The 27025-nt window shown below is 36.7% G+C and overlaps 1 protein-coding gene across 3 annotated transcripts; it reads right to left on the bottom strand.

The window, feature by feature from the left end:
• LOC132156027 (transmembrane protein 91-like) lies at positions 1 to 27025 on the bottom strand. Of its 3 annotated transcripts, none has more exons than XM_059564837.1 (5): positions 26861 to 27024; positions 26470 to 26825; positions 6551 to 7996; positions 2415 to 2561; positions 1 to 951 (listed from the first exon to the last, which is right to left on the bottom strand). In XM_059564837.1, the coding sequence occupies exons 3-5, from the start codon at positions 6965 to 6967 to the stop codon at positions 796 to 798; spliced, it is 720 nt and encodes a 239-aa protein (XP_059420820.1). In that variant the 5' UTR covers positions 6968 to 7996; positions 26470 to 26825; positions 26861 to 27024; the 3' UTR covers positions 1 to 795. The 3 variants fall into 3 exon arrangements, with proteins under 3 accessions (XP_059420820.1, XP_059420821.1, XP_059420819.1); XM_059564838.1 differs by having other exon boundaries at positions 26470 to 26821; XM_059564836.1 differs by having other exon boundaries at positions 26470 to 27025.

The following is a 27025-nucleotide window of genomic DNA, read 5'->3' as shown; positions in this document are numbered from 1 at the left end:
TCAGTTAGGAAAAGTTTTATTTTATTTAACAATGTTTGGTGAATCTGGGCCGATTACTGATTGATCATCATTTTTGCCATTTTATATGTTTGCAGGCATGTTTTAGGTGAATCATATGAAATGTCTCCGTACGGTTTTGTTGGTACAGTAGGTGGAAAATGAAGAGTCTACATTTATGAAGCTATGAATAGAGTCCTGTCCTTTCGTCTGCATATTTGTTATGCATCCTCACATTTGCAGAGTCCGTCTGAACTTGAACTCGTTTTCTATCAGACATTTTCCAGCGGAGTTCTGAAGCCATTTACTGTGGTGTTTTCAAATTTGGAGAGTGGTTCAATGACCAGCTTTAGAGCTCCAATAGAAAATGACCCAGTTTGCCGGAGTCATGTGTCTCAGAGGGCAAGTCCTGCTGTTTCACAGCCAAGTCCGTTGTGATCTGAGCTCACAGTCCTTGTCTAGTTCCCTTCTAACAAACCCTTAGGCCTCAATCACTCCCTCCCCTGCCAACTTAGACACAAGTGCCAAGACAGAGAGCAGGTCTCTCTTTCAGAATTTGGTGTCATATTTTTTTGACCCAAATACAAAGATTTCAGCTGAAACTACCCCTTTTGCATTTTTTTATCTAATATGACAGCTGTGAACTTGCAGAAAATGTTAAAAAGGTGGTGCCTCTGCTAACTAATGTACTTTTTACAGGTGTAGATGAATGTATGTAAGGAGCAGCGGTTTGTGTAATAAGGAGCCAGGGAGTTACGTTTCTGGAAGAACTGAGAGTGGATACCGATATAGTAGTCTTTAAGGTGGTTTCCCGGAGAGATAGGAGATCAGGGCAGCGATGGCGCAGATGTAAGTGATGATGCCGAACACGATTGAAAGGACAGAGAGCCACAGAGCCTGCCGAGATGCAGCACTGGCACCCTGGAAATCTCCTTGTGCTGATGCTTTGTTCGTCTGGAGTGGAGAGAAGAGACGGTAAACAACAGCAGCATTAAACACAGTGAATGATGGACGTCCCTCTGCTCTCTCGAGGTTGTTTACCGTATGACTGCAGTGGTTAGCTTCCACGCAGGATCGGTCAAAGGTGTGCATGTTTTCCATCATTCCACTACCCTCTCTTTTATTCGTTTCTTTTCTCCTTTCAACTTTGATCCCCTCATTTTAGACAACACCTCATGCTCTATTGGAAATCAATCACCAGAGGCCTGTCATTATGACACTAATTAAAGTCTGAACGAAATCCATTGATCAGATCATAGTCTCGTCGGCTATGTGGGCTGAACGTCTGCAGTGCCACCTCCGCAGTAAACAGGCTTGAAGACAATAAAAGTTGCTTCATGTTGACTAATCCACACACAAAAGAAAAAAAAAACCTTTATTTAAAGGTGGTACAGCAAAGGGTACAGTATGTGGGTTCGTCTGGGGATGAGACAAAGCTGAATAATTCAAGTGCCTGGACTTGTGTTATTCTTAAGTGTGGCACTTTGATTCGCTGGTGGCATAATCCTGCAAATCTCAGGGTAATCCTGCCTAAACCCTCAGGTGTAATTCTGTAATGTCCACACTCACTCCCTCCCTTGAGTGAGTGCTTGTCTTTACTGCTAATCTCTGCCACTTTTAGTCCAACTGACCTTTTGCCATATAATTAACTCTATGCTTAATCTGCAGTGTTAGGGAAAGTTACTTTTAAAATTGATAAATTACAGTATTGCAATAGAAAAGTATTGGGTTACTTAGTTACTTTTTATGGAAAGTAATGCATTGTTACTTTTGCGTACCAGGTTTTTATAACTCAGATATTTCATTGTGTTACTTTACTAGTTACTTGAAAAAAGGTAATTATTATATTACGTAACTTGCGTTACTTGTAATGCATTACCCTAACACTGGATATCGGTCTGCCTAAATATCTGTTGTTTGATATTCTTTATTGTCAAAGTGTATTTAAATGTGGTGTTATAATCAGGCAGTATCTTCTATATAAATGACTTCTAAATATGATTTATGAGTTGTGTCCTTTTTCTTGTCCTTTCCAGTGTTGGCATTGCAGTCTGTTTTCTTTAATGCATCATCTGCCATTTTCATAATATTTCACTGAAAGGTATGAATGACATTAGAATTCTTTATGCTCACAAAAGATGAACGCTCATGAGTAACAGAATAAAGATTTCAGTTTCTCAGTCAGTAAAATGGAAAGTATCTTTTTTTTTCTTTCATTTTTTTTTCTTAATCATTTTCAAAAACATTTTGTTCTCCTGGTGTGCATTACTCTCGCGGTTCGTTTGGTCCAAGAAGTCTCATATAAGTCTTAGAAGTGCATATACAGCTACAAAAATGCTAGTCATACTCAACAAAATTAAAACCTGAGAGTTGAATTTTTCACGAGTCACATGAAAAAGAAAAAACTTGTCCCTTACCTTTTGGGAAAGATAGAATGCAGCAATGCCCAGTGGCCAGAAGCAACAGAGCATGGAGAAGAAAGCCAGGCCCAGGTAATCTTGAGGGATCATGATGGGAAAGTTGCTTTCACTGTCTGTATCACTGAAGTCATCACTGGAGGAGTCCTGTGGGGAATTTCACAATCATCAGCACCAGCAAGGTTACATCATCTTACATTATGTCAATGGAAATGATTTATTAGTCAGAAATTATATTTAATTTACTTTGTCATGGGATAAACCTTTTATTAATGTATTATTTAGTGATTGTTATACTCAATTCTTCATAGGATCCTATGAAAGGGAGTTTCGGAGATATGGTTCATTTAAAATTGGGTAACACTTTAGAATACTGTTTCTTACTTACTGCATAAGTAATAAGGAATTATTGAAGAACTAACAGGTAATTTTTCATTAACACTTAACTCACTACTAAGGAAGATATGTTAATTAATCAGTATGTGATACAATTTTATGATTGTGTTAAGTAACAGTTAGCTAATCAATAACTAACAAATTCTGTCATACCTACTGAAGAACTACGTACTAGCTATTACTACTACTACTAATGAACAGTTATACACAATTTCATTGAATTGGGACCCTTACATATAAAAGTTATTAGCAGTTGTAGTAGAATGAAAATGCAATATTAATAAATGCAATACATTTTATAGAGGTTTTGCCTGTTTAGTGAATTTTTTTGTGAGTGTGTTTCTAGCTTCCAGTAGGAACCCCACCACGACTCCAGTGCCTTGCGATAATTACCTTAGTTTTTATATTTTATATATAGTACTGTATGTGTGCCTCATCAGCATATACCACATTACCATTAATTCAATTTCTGTATGTAAGGCAAAGCCTGAGGAAAAGTGGAAATACAGGTAACCAATTTTTTAATTAATGAAGAATTGTCAAATAATTCTGCAGGACTTATTTCAAACCTGAAACATTAGGCCTATTCTAAAGTGAATATATTGGGAATCCATTAGTAATTAATAAATAATTATTAGATAATTCCTCAATAATTACTTAGAACCTGAAACAGTATTCTAAAGTGAAAACATAGGGAACCCATTAGTAATTAATAAATAATTATCAAATAATTCTGCAGGACTTATTTTGAACCTGAAACAGCAGGCCTATTCTAAAGTGAAATTATAGTGAACCCTTTAGTAATTAATAAAGAATTATCAGATAATTCATATTTTATTCAGTTTTACCATATATACCGCCCACATTTAAACTAATTTAACAAACATTTTATAATCAAAACTTAAACATTTAGAAACAAACAAAATGCATATTTCATTTCCATTATAGGCTAATAAGTGGACTGTAACAATGTTGCTACTGTAGTAGTACTTTGTACTTGCCCTTTTACTCAAGTAATTTTGAAAATGAACAGGCCTACTTATAATTTTACTGGAGTAATATTTTATTGGGGTATCTGTACTTTTACTCAAGTATTTGATTTGTGGGCCACAGCCTGATTATTATAGTGATTATTTGCGTATAACTGTTCATTAGTAGTTACTTCATAGTTATTTTTCTTCAACCCTAACTAGTAGATAATTAATAGTATTTCTTTAGTAGGTATGACAGAATTCATTAGTTATTGATTAGCTAACTATAACTTAACACAATCATAAAATTACATTACATACCGATTAGTTAACGCATCTTCCTTAGTAGTTAACAGTAGTGCATTAAGTCTTAATGAATAATCACCTGTTAGTTCTTCAATAATTCCTTATTAGTTGTGCAGTAAGTAAGAAACAGTATTCCAAAGTGTTACCTAAAATTGTAGGTTATATAAATTGCTTTTGTAACATTTGAACTTCACATGTAATTAGGTTTTATCCTACAAAGGCAATGGCTTGCGTTTATTTTTAAATGTATCTGTTGCCGGGTTTCATGGTTCCTGTAAGATAATGTGACTGAATGAGGTTATGCCAAATGTGCAGTAGCTGTGCTGCCTACAGGCAAATTCTGACTCACGTTGTTTCAGAAAAGAGCCGTGTTTTCAATCTGTCTCTTCCTCTAGAACCGTGTCTGACAACTCTGCTCTACAGCCGTAGTGTTTACGTCCTCCAGATGTGTGTCATGTATTTTGTACTTTGTGTTGACTACATAGAAAGGATACACGTATACTAAAAAGTATGAGAAAAGGGAAACAGTTAGCCATTGCATTGTTGTTTAGGTCACTTGCAAGTATCTACAGTTTCCACTGAACTCAGACACTGATATGATGTTTGTGTGATACAACAATCTACTTTTTTTCAACATGGAGCAGTGTAGCATGACACAATGCAATAGTATTGATATAAAGGCTATGAATATTTAAAAAGAGTAGCCTTGCAATGAATCAAGCTACCATGTTCCAAAACACTTTTAAGTGCCTACTGGTATTTAAATAGAATACTATTTTATTAATGCTGTGTCATAGAACAGTTCCTCATAAAGCACTACAGTCACTCGCTCCGGTCTTGCCAGCCTCACAGTCGTCTCTTCTCTTTGTTAGCACTCAGAACAGGTTTTTAAATATTTAAATGGCAGCGGTTTTACACTTGACCTCCTGATGAAAAGCGCTGATGGGATGACAGCATGTGTAATCAGTGCTGACAGAGAGAACCTCAAGTGCTTTTTTTTTTAAAGGGACTGAGTGTTTGTGCTATGTGACAAGCCGCTTTTCAGAGGAATGCTTTTGTGCTCTGAGCCAGAATGCTAAGTGTTCAAGTATGTTTTGTTTGAGCTGCTTGTGGTGGCGCAAAGTCAATCGTGTCAGATTTTTTTGGACAGGTATAAATGGTCTGATACTTTGATCTGTTCTTGGCTGTCTGTCACAGGTAGAGAAACACCTTTATTAAGCATATCAATCAAAATTATTAGTGGGTAAGCCGAATCTGTAATATGGATCTTTGCTTTTTCGGCCTAGACCTTGTTTGCTGGTGTATGAAATAGAAGTTGGCATGGAGCTCATCATCATAGTGGCATGATTATTCACACATCAATGGACACAGAGCTTTCAATAATCATGCTGGGTTTGAAGGCCAGTGTCCGCGCTCAACATCCCCCCTGCTATTCATGCCTTTTGATTTTTCAATTTAGAAGCTCATTCACCTATTACTGACTGCTGCATTTAAAATTGTGCTGCAATATCCAGAGCATTGGGAAATACAGGGCTTAATGGCTAGGTGATTTTCTATTTTTCCAATGCAGGAAGCAATGAGGATTTGGACTTTGAATGAACAGAATAAACAGAGAGTGACTTGGCACAAACTCAGTTCCCTCAGCTTTTCAGAGTTCAACTGCAACAACAATGAATAAATGGGCAGAAACAAGAAAATCAAACAGGCAGCCACTGCCACCATGGTGGCATTTTGGCAAGACCAACTCGAGATGAAAACAACAAGCTGAAAGTATGTTTGTACTGTGCAGTCATGGCCAAAAGTATTGGCAGTGATATACATTTTGTCTTTTGCAAAATTCACTGCTTAAGCTGTTGTGGTGTTCATTCACATTGTTTCTTAATTATGTCACTGCTAATACTTGTAGAAGCAATGTGAATGAACACCACAACAGTTTAAGTAGCAAATATAGCAAAACGCAAAACTGATGTCACTGCCAAATATTTTTAGAAAATGTTTGGGGTCAGTAAGATTTTTCTCAATGTCTCGTGCCCACCAATTTATTTCATCAAAACAGAGGAAAAACAGTGATATTGTGAAATATTATTAAATTAAATAAAATTCATTTGAAATATATTTTTGAATGTTATTTATTCCAATTATAACAAAGCTGAATTTTCAGCAGCCATTACTCCACTCTTCAGAGACACGTGATCTCTCAGAAATATTAATAATATGTAATATCATATCAACACTTATTTTATCATTGATATTTTATACTTACATATTTTTGTGAAAACGTGATTCTTTGATGAATAAATGTGGATTATTACATTAAATCTTGCTCAGAGTAAGTATAAATCATTTCAGTATTAATTTAAATGTGTTTTTCAAGACACTTTATTTTCTATAAGAACACATGGCCAAAACTGCCATTAGTTGAAGAAACACTCATGTATTTATATTCTGGAGGAAAAGTCTTACCTCAAAGTCTGGCAAAAGGTCATCCCCATCTTCCATGCTGTAGGATACACTATGGACATCTCTTGTCTCTGCCAGTAACTTCCTTTCCAATGGTGAACCAGGGCCAATGTCCACAAAAGTGGTTTCCAGGTACTCCTTACTGTGGATGCCCAAAGAATCAGCAGTGGCCCAAATGCTAGTAGGAGGATAAAGAGTCTCTAGTGTACTAGGCAATGAACATGGATCCAGTAGCTGCTGCCGTTGAATGTCTGTAGACCGGCAATAATTCCTCCAGTCCAGAGGGGGCCGTCTTTTGTCCTCCTCATTTCTCATCAATATGCTTTTGAACAGTCCACTACCACTAGTGCCTGTTTCTCTTGAGTTTATGGGGCTGCTGTCACCCAACAATGGATGTTCTAGTTCGTCCAGATTCTTCATTTCCCCAGATCTGGATTTGACATCAACTAATGCTTTCCGTCAGATATGGCCAACAATTTTACTCTTAGGAAAATGTCATTTATATGAAAGCAGACACATTACAATTTAAATAGATATTTTAGTTTTTTTGTTTTGGTTGATTTCACACAGATATAAGCATAAACCTTAATGGGGAAACTAACTCATGTGCTCCTCCATCTCCTCCCAGCTTGCAACCATGATTTTATTCCATGTGTTTAAGTGCACAGAGCTCTTGAATACTCCTTTTTCTTCACATGTCAGAAGCTATTTGTTCCTTTGCTTGATGACTGAATGCAAGTTCTATGTAGCACGTTGTACACAACTGGATATATCTCAGTCCATAAATATGCTAATGTGCTTCATTTTGCATGAAAAAAGATGGAAGTCACTTCTGATGATGGAAAACCGTGATTAGCCACAGACTGTAGACAGGTTGTGAAAAAGTGAAGATTTTAAGCGTGAACTTCCCCTTCTGCTCTCACTCATTCAGATGAGAGAACCGAAATGTTTTGAACAGAATTGTGAAGTGGGAGACTTTTATCTAAATATGTAGAATGGAATAAAAATAGCTACGATTTAGTCCAAAGCTGATAGGAATATTCTCTGAAGTGCCAAAAGCTTTGAAGGAAGTGTCAGTATAAGCTTAAAAAAAGAACATTGACAGGTGATCGAAAGACTTATCAGCTTTTTCAACTATGCACATCTATATAAATATACCGTTTTAGTCATCCGGTGTGTTTTCAGAGCCGCAGTGTGAAGCAGACTTAAAAAATAGTATTCTCTGGAGTGCGGCTTTTGGTCAGCAAGTGATCAAGAAACCCATTCCGTTTGTAGAAATGTCTTGATGAAGAAATCAGAGTGCTCGGGTATTGATTTACAGCAGTAGCTGAGACCAGAAAGCTCTTGTGGGGACCTGTATTTTTAATGCGCCACTCGCTCCCAGCCGTGCGATGTCTCTCAGAGTCGTGTCCAGCACCCCTCACCTCTCATGGTGGTACTTGGACTGTGCTGCCAAAAGAAAAGAACAAAGTCAGAAAAAGCATTTAGCCTCAGTGCACACAGAGCAGCTCTTGATAAGTGATCCCCAAGTGTCTCTATTTTAAAAGGCTGGTCTGCTATAATGTTTGAGTGGCAGGATGTTATGTGCCAAGGAACGGACACTAATGAACTCAACATCTGCCTTTGAACACTTCTAAGCGGGTCTATTCCAGGAGCACGTCCGTCTCAAAGGCAAAGAGCATCAGTGAAAGGGCAGAAGACTCGTTGGTTTGGAAATATGCTCTGCAGTTAGAGGGCAACAGCCCAAGTTCTCTTTTAAAATGTTAGATGGGCATGATGGTTCAAGAGCCATTGCTACAGCACACCCTCTGGCGAATCACGATGCGCTGCACGTCATCTACTCCACTTACTCACTCCGCATACAAATCTCTGTGGCCCTCACCTAAAAACACCCAAACAACCTTGGTAACAGCATCTGAATGTGTCACCAAAGAGAAATTGAGGTCCAGGAGAGGTCTGCGGCTACAGGCGGTGTATTTATAAAATATTTCCAATGTAAACACCTGGACGAATGCCTAATTATATAAGATAGTCAGTGTGAAATGGAGCTTATGATGTGGTGACGTCCTCCCTCTATGATATGCCCTTCAGCTTGTTTATTCTGTCAGTCAGACTCATTTGTCATCAGGATGTGAGCCATCTTGATTATTCATCAAATGGTGACCGCTTTTCTTCTCCACAAAAGCCTCTGGTTTACAAAACCAATTACTGAATGCACTGTATATTGTAAGGTGTAGCTTGTCATGTACATACATCTTGTATTTATTGTAACTATCGCTGCATGCTGGATAGATTTAAAGTGTGACCAAGGACAACTCTGGTCACTCACATGTACTGGCAAATAAAAGAGATTAATCAATCAAATTGAAAAGAATCTTGCTGCTCTGACACTATAGTTGCTATAAACAATATATTTTCAGTATTGTTTAGATGTAGAGATTACTGTTTAGTTGTTTATTTGGGTAAGTTGCATTTGAAAATGTACATTGCTATACAGAGCACTTGTTGTGCATTACAGCCTCATAGTCATAGAAATGCTAATTCAAGTAGGAAAGAAATCATTTTGAACTGTTTGTAAATACTATTTTAAAATATCCATTATTTGTATGCCTAATGTTGAAAATGGCAAACTTTTCAGGTCTCGTCACATTGACTTCGGAATTACATGAATCACGGAAATTATATCATGTTTTTGATTCAAAACAGACAGATTTCAGAAAAAGGTTGAGTAGTTTGCATCAATGGATTTTACTGTCAGTCGTTGAATTTTTATTTTTTTCGGAAAAAAAAGGTTGTTAAAAATTAAATGTTTTGTTCCTTCCATCTTACCTCGCTCTTTGAAAAATTTTACACTGAACACTGAGCATTAAAACGCTTTACGCTGGAATTCGCCCTCTGCTTTTGGGAACAGTAAACTCTGCTTACTTTGATTTGATTGGCCATATTAATCATTTTGACACTGTTAGACTGCTGAGGCAAAACAGCCTAAAAATGTAACTTTTAAACCTTTTAGTAATCCTAACATCAAACAGACCAACGGTAACGTAGTGCAGTGCAAAAATGTCAATTATTGGGGGAAGAGATAGACCATTTGTAATTATTGGGGGCCCATTTATTAATATGGGACACCACATGCCTGCCAACTTGCATACTGCCACATTGAATTTTTTCTCTGATCAAAATGTAAACTTGACAACATGACAGTTTAATTCAATATGGCGCATCGATATCGCGATGTACAAATCCACGATAGTCTCATCGCAGGATGTGCGATGTAGGCTGTCGTAGTTGATCCGTTATTCATTAACTGTACGGGCCAGCTACTCCCCTGCCCTTGACGAATGTGATTCGCGGATTAATTGCACAGCTTAACCATCATAGAGTGAAAGTTTATAATTGACAGGACTGAAAACCACATGCAAGTTTAACAGGGCAGAGACAGAGAGAGCGCGCGGCGGCGCGAGAGAGACAGAGAGAGCGAGAGAGAGAGAGAGAGAGAGTGCGAGAGAGACTGAGAGAGAGAGAGCGCGCGCAAGAGATACACACACATACACATACATATATATATATATATATACACACATGTCCATATACACATATACATATATATATACATATAAATACAACAACCTTCTTCTTTTATAACATTCCAAAACTTAACTCATAATCTTGCCCTCCACAGGGCTTACACAACACACCTTCGGTTCCCCACATCAAAAAAAATGTCTCAATATCATTGATCATTTCATAATAAGCAAACTCCAGCATCAAGCGTCCTTTTATAAACCCTTTTAACATATGCACTGGATCTACTCCACTTAAATTGAGAGTCTTGTTCTTCCTGGTTAACCAAATTGCCATCTTAGCTTTACCAAAAATAAAATTCAGTAACACTTTTTGTTTATTTGTAGCACTATATTTTGGCCCAAATATAAATAACCCATTAGTAAACAAAAACCCCAACCTTTGACAAACATCTTTTAGCACCCAAAAAAGTTCACTTAATCTTGAACATTCAACAAAAAGATGATTAACTGTTTCAGATTCCCCACAAAAATTACACTCTACACTATGCAAAGAATCCAGATGTGCTTTGTATCTGTTTGTAGCTATTGCCCAATGTACAATCCGCCACTGAAAATCACCCAATCTTTTCTCAATGGGCTTCTTGTACAGGGACCTCCAACTACCTTTTGGGGAACATCCTTGCTCAGCCACTCCGATCCACTTTGACTCGATCACTTTGTCAAGTGCTCTTAAATTAAGAGCTTTGACACAAATCATGTATAGGGCTTTCTTAGAAAGATTTTTGAAGTTTCCAAGTTCAGGTGTTCTAAAAGTCAACAGACTCCCTTCAGTCTCTTCCCAATCTCCCACTTCCACAGATGCACGTATTTCAGGAAATAATCCTTCAAAGTTCTCCAAATGTAATATCCGAAGACAGAAGAGATTCTTTATTTCCTCCAGCAATCTTTGAAGAACTCGTAAAGACCGAATTTCTATTTGAAGATGCAATTCCTCTGCTGTAATCCACTGGTTATTAATCTTTAAGTGTCCAATTTTACAAATGCCAGCTTTAATCAGATAATTACGAAGAGTGCCTGAATTCAGTAGTTCAGTAGACAAAAGTCCATTAAAAAACAAAGGTTCCTCCAAATTCCAGACATCAACTCTTTCCACAGAAAAAATCTGCCACACCTGTAAAGCTGAAGCATAAAAAGATGTGAGTCCGTTAAGGTCCATATTCTTCAAGTTCATTAAAAACAGATGTCTGTCAAGACCCAGACGACCCACCCTCCTCAAGAGGGCACATGCCACTTCCATCCAGTTCTGATCTTGATAATAAAGAAGCCTTTGTACAGTCTTAAGCCGAAAAGCCTCATACCTGGATTTTAATTCAATTAGGCCTTGTCCTCCTTCATGAACTGGTAGATACAAGACTGCCTCTTTCACCCAGTGCTTTCCAGTCCAGAAAAAATTAACAAGAACTCTCTGGATATCCACAAAAAATCCATTGGTGGTTCCAGAACATTTAACCTGTGCCACAAGGAGGATGCTACTAAATTGTTGATAACCAGCACTCTTCCCCTATACGATAGCTGAGGCAGCAACCAGTTCCATTTAGACAACTTAGCACATACTTTATCCTTTACATTCTCCCAATTCTTTTTTTTAAACTCTTCATTTCCCAAATAAATCCCTAAAAATTTGAAACCCATTTTTCCCCATTTTACATTTTCAGGAATAACTGGTAAATCTTCTATTGAATGATCAAGACACAACAAAGCTTCAGTTTTACTCCAATTTAACTTTGCGGATGATGCCTTTTCATATAAACAAAGACACTTACTGATTGCGTTTACATCTTTTTGATTCTGGACAAATACAGTAATATCATCTGCATATGCGGTCATCTTAATTTCATTATGAATATTATTTCCTATACATATACCAGACACATTTCTCCTAAATAAACACAACAAATGTTCAACTGCTAATGCATACAGCTGACCAGACAAAGGACATCCCTGTCTGATTCCCCTTTGCATTTGAATTGGTGGACTTAAATCTCCTCCAATTTTCACTAAACATGAAGCGTTTGTATACAAGATCTTAATCCATGATAAAAAACCATCACCACAACCAAAAGCTTTTAGTGTTCTAAATAAATATTCATGGTCTACACGATCAAACGTCTTCTCTTGATCTAATGATAGAAGACCTAAGTTGGTACCATTTATTTTACAATAATCCAGTAAATGTCTCACTAGAAAAATATTATCATAAATTGTTCTATCTGGAATACAATATGATTGATCCTTATGAATGATATTACCCAAAACACACTTTAATCTATTGACCAAAACTTTTGCTAGAATTTTATAATCAGTAGTGAGGATGGAAACGGGTCTCCAGTTCTTCATGAGACTTAGGTCTCCTTTTTTGGGAATAAGAACAAGAACAGCCCTCTGACAGCTCTTGGGAAGACATTGTTCCTCATAACATTCCTGTACCACCTCATAGAAGTCTCTACCTATGATTCCCCACATAACTTTATAAAATTCCCCCGGCAGACCATCAATACCTGGTGCACGGCCAGGTTTCACCTGTTGTACTGCATCAGTCAGTTCTTGAAAGGAAAAAACACTGTCCAACCTTTCTCGCTGTTTTTCATTAAGAGTAGGAAGTTGTTCAATCAAGTCCGATGTACTTTGTGGATCACAGATTCCAGCTCTAAAAAGTTCTGTATAAAAGTCCACAGCAATTTTCCTCATCTTCTTTGGGTCAGACGTTTTAGACCCATCAGGGAATGTCAGACAATGCATTATATTCTGCTTTTTTGAGACTTTTTCCAGATTAAAAAAATATGTAGTTGGTGCATCCATATCACGCACTGACAGAAACCGTGACCTTATTAGTGCCCCCTTAGCTTGCACCTTCAGAAGAGAGGTAAGAGCACTCTTTTTCTCACATAAGTTCTCAGTCATTACAGCATCTGGTTGCAGCAGCAAATTCGCTGTAATCTGCACTATTTCCTTCTCTAAATCGTTGATTTTTCTCTTAATCTGTGTTGTAGAGAAAGAAGAAAACTGCTGACAAAAAATTCGAATTTGTGTTTTTCCCAATTCCCACCACTTAATTAAATTTTCATATTCACCTTTCTGAGAAACCCAAAAACATTTAAATCTCTCAATAAAATCTTTCTCCTGTAATAAACGTACATTCAATTTCCAGTAAGGACTTTTGCACTGAGTCTGTGACAAAGTTAAATTACAAGAAACAAAATGATGATCTGAAAAAACACATGGAACAATGTTCGCAGCCAAAATCCTATTATTAGTTCTCTTACAAACATAGAATCGATCTAGTCTAGCTGCACTTATTCTCCCTTGTGAAATTTTTACCCAAGTATATTTTTTTACATTTGAATTCCTCTCTCTCCACACATCCAACAAATTGTTTTGAAAGATAACCTTTTTTAACAAAGCGGGCGATTCAAAATCTGGTTCAGTATTATTTCTATCTAATGTAAAATCAACTGTGCTATTCCAGTCACCTCCTACTATTAGAAAATCATCAGCATTTACATTTCTCAAATATTCATTCAGTCTTTTAAATAGAATTATTCTTTCTGCACTTCTGTTTGGAGCGTAAATATTAACAAATATAAAATTGTATTCATCAATTTTTGTTTTTACAACAAGAAGGCGACCTTTTTCTAATTCTACCTTTGACAGTATATCTACATTGAGGTAAGGTGAAAAAAGTATGGCTACCCCAGCACTTAAATTGGTTCCATGGCTTAGAGAGTAACTGCCCTCCCAACACAATCCCCAATCTGCCTCATTATTCTCATCACTATGAGTTTCTTGTAAGAAGGTTACATGCGATTCTTTAAGTTTAAGAAACTCAGTTAATAAACCTTGTTTTTCTCTATTCCTCGCTCCTTTAACGTTTAAAGAACTAACTTTTATGATTTGCATGATAGAGGAGGGAAAGAGAAACAAGAAAGGAAACAGACAGAGGAAGAAATAAAAAATAATAGCAGCACCCATCACCATGTGAACCTACTTATTTTTTCTCTTTCCTTTTAAACTTTTTCGAACAACTGTAGCCAGTTTCTTCAAACGAAATCTTTTTTGTTTTGATATGACGTCACAACCTACACTTTTCTGAACACTCATAACTGACCTCAAAAATTTGGCAGCATCAGGAAAAAACTTCAGGACATCAACTTTCTGTCCTTTTGTTTGATCCAAAAAGTAATTAACTTCTTCCACAGAATACAAATCCCCAGATGATTGACTCAACTCAAACTCAGAAACTTCAACAAAAATCACATCTTGATTCATCTACACACACGTCATCATTATCGTCATTCTCAACACACTGTAAACCACTTCCACTAGCCTTTTCAATTTCCATATCCCTGCCACATATAGAGCTCTGATCAGCTCCCTCTAAAACACCAAGCACTTTAGGAAAAGAAGAGTCACTCACCTCTGATCTTGATAACGGCTCCTTATCTGACTCAACCTGTCCTTCTGAACGCTCTATGTTCTCAAGCGAATGAATACGTTCACTGTTGGTTGGGCTTTTCTCTTGAGTCTTCTCTATTTGTTTTTCATTCTGTACTTTTTGTTTTTTACTTTTCGACTGCGCCGACATCTCTTTTAAGAGCGTGGGTCTTTTTTCGGCTTTGTCAGTATTACCGCGATCCGACTGCATTCTCGTTTCATTGTTTTCAGTCTCTGCACTTTTCTCCTCGTTTTTGTCTCTGTGAGGACAAAACAATTTTTTGTGGCCTACGTCCCCGCAATCAAAGCATCTCATACTTTCTGTAGTTGCAAAAATCATATAAGAGCTTTCGCCGTGTTGTATACGGAAGGACACTTCCAAAACCTTTGTCGGTGCTTGCAAAAACATGAAAACCTGTCTCCGAAAAGACGTTACGTGCTTCAGTGCGTCGTTCTTACAGCCAAGAGGAACAGCTCTAACTGTACTTGCAAATTTGCCAAAACGACTAAGTTCTTTTATAATCGCTTCGTTTTTAATGAATGGGGGCGCATTCGAGATTATGACACGCGTCGCAGGTGAACGCAGAGGTGTCACCTGCACAAACGTGTCCGACATTTCAACTCCACTCTCTACAAGCACATTCACAAGTTTTTCTTCCTCTAAAAACACAACAACGGCCTTGTTCATCCTAGACGCCGAAACAATCTTATCATGGCCAACAACCTTTCCCATAGCCATAAGAACATCCTCCACCGTGCAAATTTGATCGGGAAAACATTTGCCACCGTTTCCAATAGAGAAACCCGGTGTTCCCCCATTAGAAGGCGATGCCATGTTTAACATCCACGAATGGATGCAACCAAAAATAAAACCAAAATCTTACCTCTTCACAATTAATCTTAAACTACGGTGAGAAAAAAAACCATAAGTATGGAAAAAAAAGAAATATTTAAAGATCAATCATACACCTCACACGTCACCTCTAGTACGCTGCACCGCAAACGCTCGCACATGCGCACAGAGAGAGAGAGACAGAGAGAGCGCGCGCAAGAGAGACAGACAGGGAGAGAGAGCGCGCAAGAGAGACAGAGAGAGCGCGCAAGAGAGACAGACAGGAAGAGAGAGTGCGCGAGAGAGACAGAGAGAGCGCGCAAGAGAGACAGACAGGAAGAGAGAGTGCGCGAGAGAGACAGAGAGAGCGCGCAAGAGAGACAGACAGGAAGAGAGAGCGCGCGCGAGAGACAGGGAGAGAGAGCGCGCGCGAGAGAGACAGACAAAGAGTACATTAGAAGTACCATCAATGTTTATAGAAATGTATATGGATTTATTTTGCATGTAATTTTTTTCTTATGAATATATATGTATTTTTGTTTTGTTTGTTTCTATTCTGCTATGTACAATGCTTTAGGAATATGTACCTTTGTATGTCATGCCAATAAAGCAATATGAATTGAATTGAGAGAGAGAGAGAGAGAGAGAGAGAGAGACCCTCGCGCATATTAATCAATTGACACAATGGTGTCGATGTTTAAATCATTTAAAATGAGAATGTAAGTGTGCTCACCCCATTTTTGTTTGTAAGAAAAAATATCGCAATATATCGCAGAAAAATAAAATATCGCAATGTCATTTTTTCCCAATATCGTGCAGCCCTAGTATAGCAGACTGCTTACATAAAATACTGCATATAAATATCAGTAGTCATTTTATATCACCCAATAATATGTCTCAGTAAGCTGATATTCAAATGCTTAATTTTATGTTCAAATCTCTGGAACGTTATTCTTACTTTCGAAAAATAAGTAAAGATTTCAAAGCAAAAAGCCTCATACCTCAACCTGATCAAGTGTTACATTTTTTAAATTATACTAAGAGCCATTTTACTTGCTAAAAAGTGTGTGTGTGTGTGTGTGTGTGTGTGTGTGTGTGTGTGTGTGTGTGTGTGTGTGTATAATTTAGAAGCCTTGGAAATTTGAGTATCAAATATTTGACCAGCAGGCTTTTTAAAGGGTTAAGATTATAAATATGCCTTTTTTTTTGGCTAATAATTATTTGGTGTATGGAAAATTTTAGGGTTTTGAAAAAGCCAGATAAATGAGCCCAGGGTTCAAAATGAATCAGACGATCATGAAAGGCACAACTGATTCCTTAAAATGCCTATCATCTTTACATTCCACTAACTGCCTTTGTGAAGAGCTTCAGTTGCTCCCTTTATGAGTAGAGTCCCATTACTGCAGTGAACTTTATGTGTGGTTTAAAGTCTATAGTCTATAGAGTCTCCAATTCTGTGAAATTACACTTGATGTAGACTTTCATTTGATCAGTCAATTCAATTCAAGTTTATTTGTATAGCGCTTTTTACAATACAAATCGTTGTCATTACTGGCTGAAGAGTCAGTGCTAAAGACAGCGACCTGGTGTGATCAGAATCTGCTGTCACATTTCCCAGGGGCCACTCTGTCAGTCAGTCAGCCCCTGAAAAACCAGGATGATAGTCTCAGAACGATAGGCATCTGGTGCAGGTGAGCGTCTGCCTCTCATTGCTAACCTTGTGCTGTTTTCGATCAGTCCTCTACATGCCTGTCTGCACCAGTCTAGCAGATCTGAAATCATCTCTGTCAGTGGCAATATGTAGCTTCTAGAAAATACCTGAGGTATAGCTATTTATTTAGTCATTTATTATGTAAATGGTTTAGATTTAGGATGCACATTGCATCCTTTAAACTAGTAATGGAAACTTTGGTAAAAGGATCAAGCATACTTAATATTAATGATATGCAAGAATACTGTATTAGAATAAAATATATTTTATTTCATTTTAAATTTGGATTTTAATGATTTCCTCAAGGCAATCATTTGCCCTCCGCAGAGAGTGTGTGAATATAATATAAATGTAAATCCAGTAAAGAGATTTTGAAAAGTTTAGCTAAATGTCTGAGTTCTTCTTTGCCATGTAAAGAAAGTGAATGGCGGCCACAGCTTTCAAGAAGGAATTTAAGTGGATCATTTCTGTCTCATCCTCACAGGAACCTTTTGTATGACCTCAGAGGGTTTGGAATGTAGTGCACAATGGATAACATATAATATGATTTAACTGTGCATTTTTGGTCCCCATCCACTTTCATTATATTCAAGAGAGCAGCTTGAACCTTCTGCCTAATATTTCCATTTGTGTTCCACTGAAAAAAAAGCCCATACAAGTCATACAGGTTTGGAACAACATGAGAGTAGGTTAATAATGTCAATTTACAATTTTTGATGAACCATCACTTTAAACGCAGAAGTCTTAATTCAGCAAGAATGCATTAAAATAAACAATCTTGATAAGGTTGATAAAGATTATCAATGTTTGGTAAGGTTTGACAAAGAAGAAAGGTTACTTGGGAAACAAATCCGCATATAAAAGAATAATTATGAGATAATGGCTGCTGAAAATTTAGCTTCATCATCACAGACATAAAAATGTTAAAATATATTTGAATCGGTTATTTTAAATTGTACTGTTTTCAGTACTGTGTTACTGTTTTTAATGAATTTATGTATAGTGTAATGAACAGGGTCTTTCTTAATGCCTTTTGTCAAATAGTTTTTCTTAGATCTTTTTGTTACAATGTGAATGCAGTTTTGAAAATGAAGCTAACAAACAGAGATGGAAAACAGCTGCCCACTCATTAGATCATTATGAATTTTTTTGGAAGGCATAACATGCGAGTCAGTTCTGGTTAAAGGTTTTGACACTGTGTTATATTTAGATGAAACACCTACAGTGCAGCATATTTTAATTGGCAAAGGACTATAAAAATTCAGTCAAAATTAGCCCATGCCTCATATCCAGCTGCTTTTCTTCAAATAGAAAGTAAAAAAGGAAATCTGATTCCAGCAGCACGTAGACTGGCATGATAAAGAAAGAAATTGACTCTATGGTGGTGCATTTAGATCAATAAAGTAGACGCTAAATCGAACTGCATCAGATTTTAAACATTATCCATTACCGTACAGAGCATCATGAAGATATATAGAGCACCGTCGTATGAGTGCAGATCTGCCAACATAATGGTGGTCTGGATTGTGGCAGCGAGTGAAGAAGCATTACTCTGCTTCATTTTGCTTTGCTGTGCTCTCCTGTCTTTCTCTTCCTCCACTCTGGTCGTAGTGCACTTGAGTGAAGAGAGAACGGCAGGGTGATAATTCAGGAGCAGATCCCTGCTCTCCCTGACATCAACATTGCTGCAGTGCATCTCTGAACACCAGGAGAACAGGCCACAAATATCAGGAAAAAACGTGGACAGACCTACACCCACACACATTCACATTGTTTATTTATTGTGCATCTGTTAAAACAGAAATTAGCTATTTTCTATTATAATATACTTTAATTATAATTTATTCTTGTGATGATGACAAAGCTGAGACTTCATAAACCTTTACTCAGGTCGTGAGTGTCACATGATCCTTCAGAAATCTTTCTAATATGATGATTTGGTGCTTAAGTAACATTATTGTCTTTTTTATTCAGTATTGTTTGATAAATAAAAAGTTCAAAAGAAAGACCACAAAATCAGCATATTGTAATGATTTCTGAAGAACCATGTGACACTAAAGACTGGAGAAATGACTGCTGGAAATTCAGCTTTGCCATCACTGGAATTAAATACATACATTATATATAATGTACATTTTTTTAATGTATTTTTTAATTGAAAACAGGTACTTTTAAATTTTATATATATATGTTGTTATATATATGTTTATAAATGTTATATATATATTTTTTTTTTTTTTTTTATCAAATGCAGCCTTTTTGAACATGGACACTTGTAAAAAAAAAAAAAAAAAACGTGATGGAATCCAAAATTATTTCAATGAAATTACTTAATTATTAAAAAAATGTGTCTAGTAGTGTGCATGTAATGTCCAATTCATGATCAAATCATTCTTTTGAGTCAGATCAAAGCTCTATTTCAGAAAAATAGCAAAGGGTCAAATGGATTACTTTTATGGTGCCTTTTTTCAGCTTGAAAATTCCAGTACCCATTTTTTGTTGTAATATGGAAAAGAGGAAATATTCAAAATATCTCCTTTTAGGTTCCAGAGAAGAAAACAAGTCAAGATTGAAACATCATGAGGGTGAGTAATTGGTGGCATTATTTTAATTTTAAGGTGAACTATCCCTTTAAGCTATGATGGCTTGCTTCCAGAGAAGATGCACTCAGCTTTATTGCTAACCCCCCAACCCCATCCAGTCACCATAAAAGGACTGCTGTCAGCTGCATTATAAGCCTGCCTCCCTTTCTGATTGCTGCCTCACACATAAAACACCCGGTCAGTTGGACCGAGCTCTACAAGGACAGCACAGCAAATCAGCACCAGCATATTTATAGAGAACCGCTTCCCTGTCTTTTGCTCCGTTTCATTTTTTATTTTTATTTTTTTCTGGCTACTTCATCTTCTTTTTGAGCTGTTTATTACTAACCTATGTCTTTTATTTGATTCCTTTAGCCTGTTCAGCATTATTTCAGCTTAACCAACAAACTCAGGGTCCCTTTATAAATATGCTTTCAAAGCAAAAAAAAATTATATATATATATATATATATATATATCACAGAGAACATTCAAGATATTAATGCATGTCCAACATGAATGTACATTCCTTATTAATAACACTGGGCTTTTTAAAGAAAAAGAGGTTTTGCTGTACTGTTTTTAAGTAATTTATTCACTGCTAGCATCACCAATAAATAGCATAGCTAAATTTGCTAGTGTGAAACTAAGAAAAACAACTTTTAATTATTAATTACAATTAATTATAGGTAGGACACTGGAAATGTAACAATTAGATGTTTTAGTAATGAAAATGATCTACATTAAAAGTTGTGAGCTCAAACTTGATTTTTACCCCTATTTTGAAGTTAATGTTCTCTGCCTTTGCATTGTCTGCAAAACTTGGGAAGTCCAAGGCAAAAGGTAGTAACTTCCACATATCAATATCTGGTTGATTATCACCATTTACAAAAATGTTATAGTAACACATTTTTTTTTTTAACCATAAGCTTACTAAAAGTTAAACTTGAGTGAATACCTTGGATACCAATTTATTTGCTATGCTCAGTAACGTAAAATATTGCTAGACACAGCATAATTGCTTTTATCAGAATCAGAATTTAGCTTTATATTGACTTGTATGAAATAGCTTAACCTAAAAGAAGGACTTGTGGATTGAAGTGAACACCAACAAGTGAGAATAATGCTCAGAATGCTTGTGGATTAAACATCTCCGATGACGTTCAATGCCATGTATTGATTTTACCAGGTTACAAGAAAAGGTAGGATATGGATTTAATTGCGAACTGTTAGTAGGCTTCTTATTCTATGATTGATCATGCTAGCTATGGCATTCGTGTCCACACGCGTCCAACTACAAGTGACAGCCAAATAATCTGCATTACAAAAAGAAAGCAAAAAAATTCTTTAAAGGTTGTTCACGATTACGTATTGCTGGCAAGGTATTCTCTTTACAGTGCTTTGTTACATGGAGCTGTTTGGTAGATCACAATCTATCTAATTTGTTTGTCTACACCATAATTAAACTGCGGCAGACTTTAATGGACAGTAAAACAAAGGCAGAACACCGTCTAACTCCAAACCAGCACCATAACTTCATATTGACTCATGGCTAAACAAAGTCAGAATGACGTAACTCAATGTGAACTGGTGTTACGGTGTTCTGCCTTGGTATCTTCGGGGCTTTTTCGAAGTTACGGTTGAGACAAACCATTATTTTCTCGGAAAAAACAACGAAATTGACTCAAGATACTTATGCACACGATAAAGGATGTCTTGAATGTCCCAAAAATATAAATAACCAATTTTCGGCAAAAATCAAAGTTACGGTCTTTTGCCTTTGCACAGCAGTATAAACAGTGTTTCCATTTTTTTTTTTTTTACATTGATGATTAAATGATTAAATAATATGCAGCTTATTATCATCAATGCTGAAAACAGTAGTGTTGCATAATATTTTTGTTAAAATTTGTTTTTGTTTCTTTCAGGATTTTCTGATCAAATTTGAATAACAGCATTTATTTGAAATTGAACTCTTTGTAATGTTGTCTTTGCTTCACTGATTTTAATACACCCTTGCTGAATAAAAGTATCAATTTCTTTCTGAAAAAAATCTTTCTGTACACTTAAAATAGCAGTACAACAATTTGTCATTATTTGCATTTTCTAATGGACGATAGATAAAGCACTGACAGGCAATATCAAGCACAGAGACCCCCTCACAGTACACTCACCCTTTAATATACACCCTCCATGACTGAAACAAAGCATGACAGTGAAAAGCTGCATTTTGCTAATTAAAGCAGAAATGGACTCTAAGTCTATGGATCTATATGAAAACCTTCCCGTGATTAATGAGCCAAAGTCTAATTTATCATTTCTGTGCTGTACGTCTCTGCTTATAGAAGTGAGCCTTGATCATTCCAGCACAATAATTCCTTGCGCCTAACAGTGTCACATTATACTCAGGATGGAAGAAAGATACATAATTCCTCCCTAAATGACATTATAATGGAAAAAGGAATTCAGCATCACTGAGGGAGGGGTGCTTTCACAATCCAGCATTCTGTGCATGTGTTTGGAAATGAGCTCATTTATCAGGCATCTTTCAAGTCCAATTGTTCCTACCTTCCTTCTCTCTCTCTGTCTCACTGTTCTTGCTGTTACCAGGGTTACAAAAACAGTACTTTGTCTATACCATGGTATAGTGAGGCTATTCTATACTGATGTGATGTACATCTCGCAGATTCCACCTGCTTTTCTTTTGGTAATTGTGCTAGAGATACACTCAAATATCCAGGCCCAAATATTTTTGGAAGCATACATTTCCAAAAAACATGCTATTACCATGGTACTTTTTGTCAGTGGCTTTTTGCAGTACTTTCCCTCTGCCTTGTCCTCCATTCTTTTCCCTGTCATTCCCTCTTCTCTCCCCTGATGCTCTCTATCTCTCACCCTCTCCCTTGAGTTGGCGAGAGCAGTCAGTGTTTCAGAGGAGCCATTTGCACATATCTTAGCTGGGTGATTTCTCTCATCCCTCAGGCCCCATTGTGCCCCACACCAGCTGTGCCTGAGAGAGGGAGACGGACAGTGAACATACAGACACTGTAGGGGCTTTTCCCTTCCACAGGCTGATGTGTGTTTGTGTTTGAGACTCTATATGTTTGTCTATGAGCCATGAACTCATAGACTCTATGTGTGTGACTCTTTCTCATTATCTGTAATCTGTTTATAATGGGACATCTCATTATTCTTGCTGATCCACTTGGGTGCTGAAAAGGGCACCAGGGCTTGACAGATCTATATTTGTGACAAAAAAGAATGAGAGAAAAACAGAGCCAAGTGAAGATAAAAATGTACTTCTTTCATCTAGCTGCACTGAATGTTGGGTTTGATTTCTGGATGCACGTTTAAATTCTTTGTGCATGTTCCTCTAGTTGCTGGAGTGTCCAAAAGAAGAAATATGCTGCTTTTGAAGGCAGTATCCAGAGGCTGGAAAGCATCAAGGCATGTCCGAATGCAGTCTCTGCATAACATCCTGTTGACTGAGATGCCTTCATAAGGTTCGTTGAAAGCAACATAGATATCCTTTGCTGCCTATGATATTTCACAAACCTGGCATGCAATTCAAAGGCTGACTGAACAAACATTAATAAAAAATGACATTCAGTGAAGCAGCTGAAAAAAAAAAAAAAAAAAAAAAAACCTTTTTTAATGTCTATTTTTATGTCAGCTTTTTTACTAAGATGTTTTGGGAAGAAAATATAATTTCAGATGATAAAAAAAGCTAATAAAGAAATAATTAAATGTAATAAACTATAATTAAAATATTACAGAATATATATATATATATATATATATATATATATATATATATATATATATATATATATATATATATAGGCAGATGTCCACAGCCACTTGTTCAGACCTCCATTTCATTCTCATTTGGTGTGAGATGGGTCTTTTTATCTCGTGCCAGTGCTTGTTAACTGAGACGGCTACAAGACATGATAGCTGTGCTGTGCTGTGCATAGGGAGCAAAACACGATCAATCAGAGCTGCTGGTATATTGTGCTCTTACACTTCCAGCTCTATGTTGAGGTGTACTGTACTACACAAGCAGCTTCCCAATGCTTGAGGGCATTTTATAAATTAAAAGGCTTATGATGGTGCATCAAGGACCCAACAAGTCTCCAGGCTTGTTTTGCTGATGCTCGAGTTGGATGTGGGAGGGGAACATATTTCAGATCGAGCTTAGGTTCGCACTGCTCATGTAAGTGACACATTTATTTCAGCTGGATATAAACAGGTTACAGTAATCATGCTGCCTGTGTAACACTGGTAGCAGAAGCGTAGCTGTAAAGTAAGTATAGTTTCCATGCTATGCCTATTCTGTCACACACAGTATACTAAATCAAGATAAATAAACTGTATTTTTGAGTTGAAACTCGAAAATGCACCATAAACCTATAAATGAACACAATGTTTTACAATGCTGGCTTTTATGAAACAACATAAAATAATGCAGTGTAAAAAGTTTGATAAAAGTTTGGCACACAGTTTTGAAATAGTTTGACGACAAGCAGGAAATGTTTCTAGGTCAGTGTCATCACCGCATTGAAATTGTCCATAGATCTAGTGTTTGAACCCTGTTCTGTGTAGATTAGTTATCATATGGATGATCCATCTCCTTACATTTCATGATAATTTTATGGCCCGTACAGATGACTAATGTCTTATTGATATTTTAAGGGCATAAAGCACAGCAAATGTCAAACAAATTAGCAAATTGTGTGTGTGTGTGTGTGTGTGTGTGTTATACACACAAAATTTGCTAAATTGTTTTTACTGTATATTAATAAACAATAACAACTAAAGAATATTTTTGTGATATATATGTGGTGAATGTATATGTGTGTGTGTGTGTCTGTATGAGAGAGGTAATATATATATATATATATATATATATATAATACCATATAGTCACTATTAAATATAAAAGAAAATTCAAAGTTGTGACCAAGAAATCAGTTAAATTATTTATGATTTAAGGATAAGCATTTATAACACTATTTCCGTTATAAGAATGCAGTTTGGTTACACAATGTGAAAGAAAAACATGATCCTGCGGCAGCTTCTCTTGCTTATGAGAGCAGTGTGAAACAGACCTATAGCATAGAATTAAAGCACTCTCAGTGGCCTGACCTCTTACTGGCCTTGTCTTCCATCATCTGAGTCAGAGACAGCAGACATATACACACACACACACACACACACACATATGCATGAGGAGCGCCCATCCCACTGACTCGCAATACATGCAATATTTAAATATACGAGTAATCTAAAAACAGTCTCTTTGCACTTCATAATACCAATACAGCAGACACAAATAAGACAACTTGTCTGTGAGATGCTCTGCATCACTGTGAACACATCTAATCAAATGAGAATTCCTCTCACATATCGCACATAATTACCGGCTAATTGTTTATTACTCAAGCTAAGTAAAAGGTTATCTCACCAGCATGTGGCAGACAGGGGGATATGGCAACACGCTGAATGTGACAGCACAGTGCTGATAAACAAGAAGAGCTGTAGTGTGTGTGTGTGTGTGTGTGTGTACAGGACAGTTTGGATTAGTAGCGAGATTTGTGCAACAGAGGGGGTGCACAGAGACTTTAAGGATAATAACGCACAAGACAGTATGTCATGAAATAATCTTCTTTTTATTGTAATGTGGAAATATGATTTGTTGACCGAATTTAATGCTTTGTGTGTGAGTGAAGGGTGTCTGGGGGGTAGGAGCAAACTGAATAGAGTGTCTCATTTTTTCTGCTTTTTAGTAAACATGAAATATTTTTTTACTTTGAGTAACTGTCTTGATGCATATCTAAACATTGGAATTAATTTATTCCTGCAATCTCTTGGGAGCATCTACTACATGAATCACTACAGAGGCAATAGTGGATCGCAGATACAGTGACTAACAATAGAAATATCTCTCGCTAATGGGAACCGCAGCAGTTCTCCTTAACAATAGCAGAGAGTGTGTCCTTGGCCAAACCAGCCCATGTACTGCTGAGCAACAACGTCCTTGTGTCAGTGACACAATAATAATGGTGAACCTTGTGTGTGTTATAAGTACCAGAATTATCATCACATGCCATTCAAGAGGCACAGAAGAGTTTGACTTCACAATTTTAGAATGAATTTGTTCGACACAAGCACCAGCTGTGAATGGAAATCAACAGAATTGTTGGAAATTGTCCGAATAACCGCACACCAAAAAAAAAAAAAAAATGTTCAATGCTTATCCAGATGTGACATGAAATTTTAATCATCCAAAGAGGAATGCAGATAAAGCCAGCCTTTACACCCAGAACACCCACAAAGAAACTGTATGGTATGAATATACTGGACAACACTGGTACAGTTTCAGCAAGTAAATATTCACAAGTGTCCATTAAAAACAGGAAATACGTGCAAATTGAAAAACAATTGAAAAAACTATATATATATATATATATATATATATAGTGTGTGTGTGTGTGTGTGTGTGTGTGTGTGTGTTATACCATGCATATATATTACAATGTTTTAAATATTATTTATATACACATCTACATATACAATTATTTTTTTATATTGTTTATTTTGAAAATATTATAAAATTGAAATGTTTGTTTAAAATGGAAAATATTAATCATATTATTATAAATAATTATTATTATTGATACTACTACTACTACTACTACTACTACTACTTTACAATACATTTAAAATTTAAAGTATTTTCATACTTTTTTTCTTACAAAAGATAAAAGCAAAACCTACCTCTTCCACTGATCGTGAACTGTGATGGTGTCTGTGTGTGGGTGCGTGTCCAGTGGGACTGGATGAAGCAAAACAGATGAATCCAGTGGCCCAGGCTGAACTTTAGCAATACTTCAGCACCAAGATATATTCTCCATGTGTGTGTACGAGCTTGTCTGAATGAGAGAGAGAAGGACAGGCTGGTGTTCGAGTGAAAGAGTTCACTTGACGCTGCTTGAGAAGTGACGGTTCTTGTCTCCCAAGTTGAGTGTTGTAGTAAAGCGAGCTCCTGTTTGCGTGTGTACAGACACACTACAGTGCACACCGCTCCCGATGCTTACACTTTATTCTCTCTCTCTCTCTCTCTCTCTCTCTCTCTCTCTCTCTCTCTCTCTCTGCTTGTCTCTCTCACTTCACACTCTCTGATGGAGTCACTCAGTAGTTGCTCTTTTAATCCTGTTTATGCTGGGTATTTATACCACCAACGCTCTTCTAAGTCCCCTTGGCAAGACTTTCAAACTACGGCAGCGAAGCGGATCCTTGCATCTTCCTCTCCTCTTTTCTCTCCACATCTCTC

Source organism: Carassius carassius, chromosome 13, assembly GCF_963082965.1.
Source record: "Carassius carassius chromosome 13, fCarCar2.1, whole genome shotgun sequence".
Taxonomy (NCBI): Eukaryota; Metazoa; Chordata; class Actinopteri; order Cypriniformes; family Cyprinidae; genus Carassius; species Carassius carassius.
This window is presented reverse-complemented; position numbering and strand designations above follow the sequence as displayed.

What these genes read in the sequence shown, in the direction of transcription:
- LOC132156027 (XM_059564836.1), bottom strand. Translation starts at nt 6,967, where the DNA reads ATGAAGAATCTGGACGAACTAGAACATCCATTGTTGGGTGACAGCAGC. An exon ending in ACCTTTTGCCAGACTTTGAG is followed by an intron (nt 2,562 to 6,550) that starts GTAAGACTTTTC and finishes AATTCCCCACAG; the next exon opens with GACTCCTCCAGTGATGACTT. An exon ending in CATTCTATCTTTCCCAAAAG is followed by an intron (nt 952 to 2,414) that starts GTAAGGGACAAG and finishes TCTCCACTCCAG; the next exon opens with ACGAACAAAGCATCAGCACA.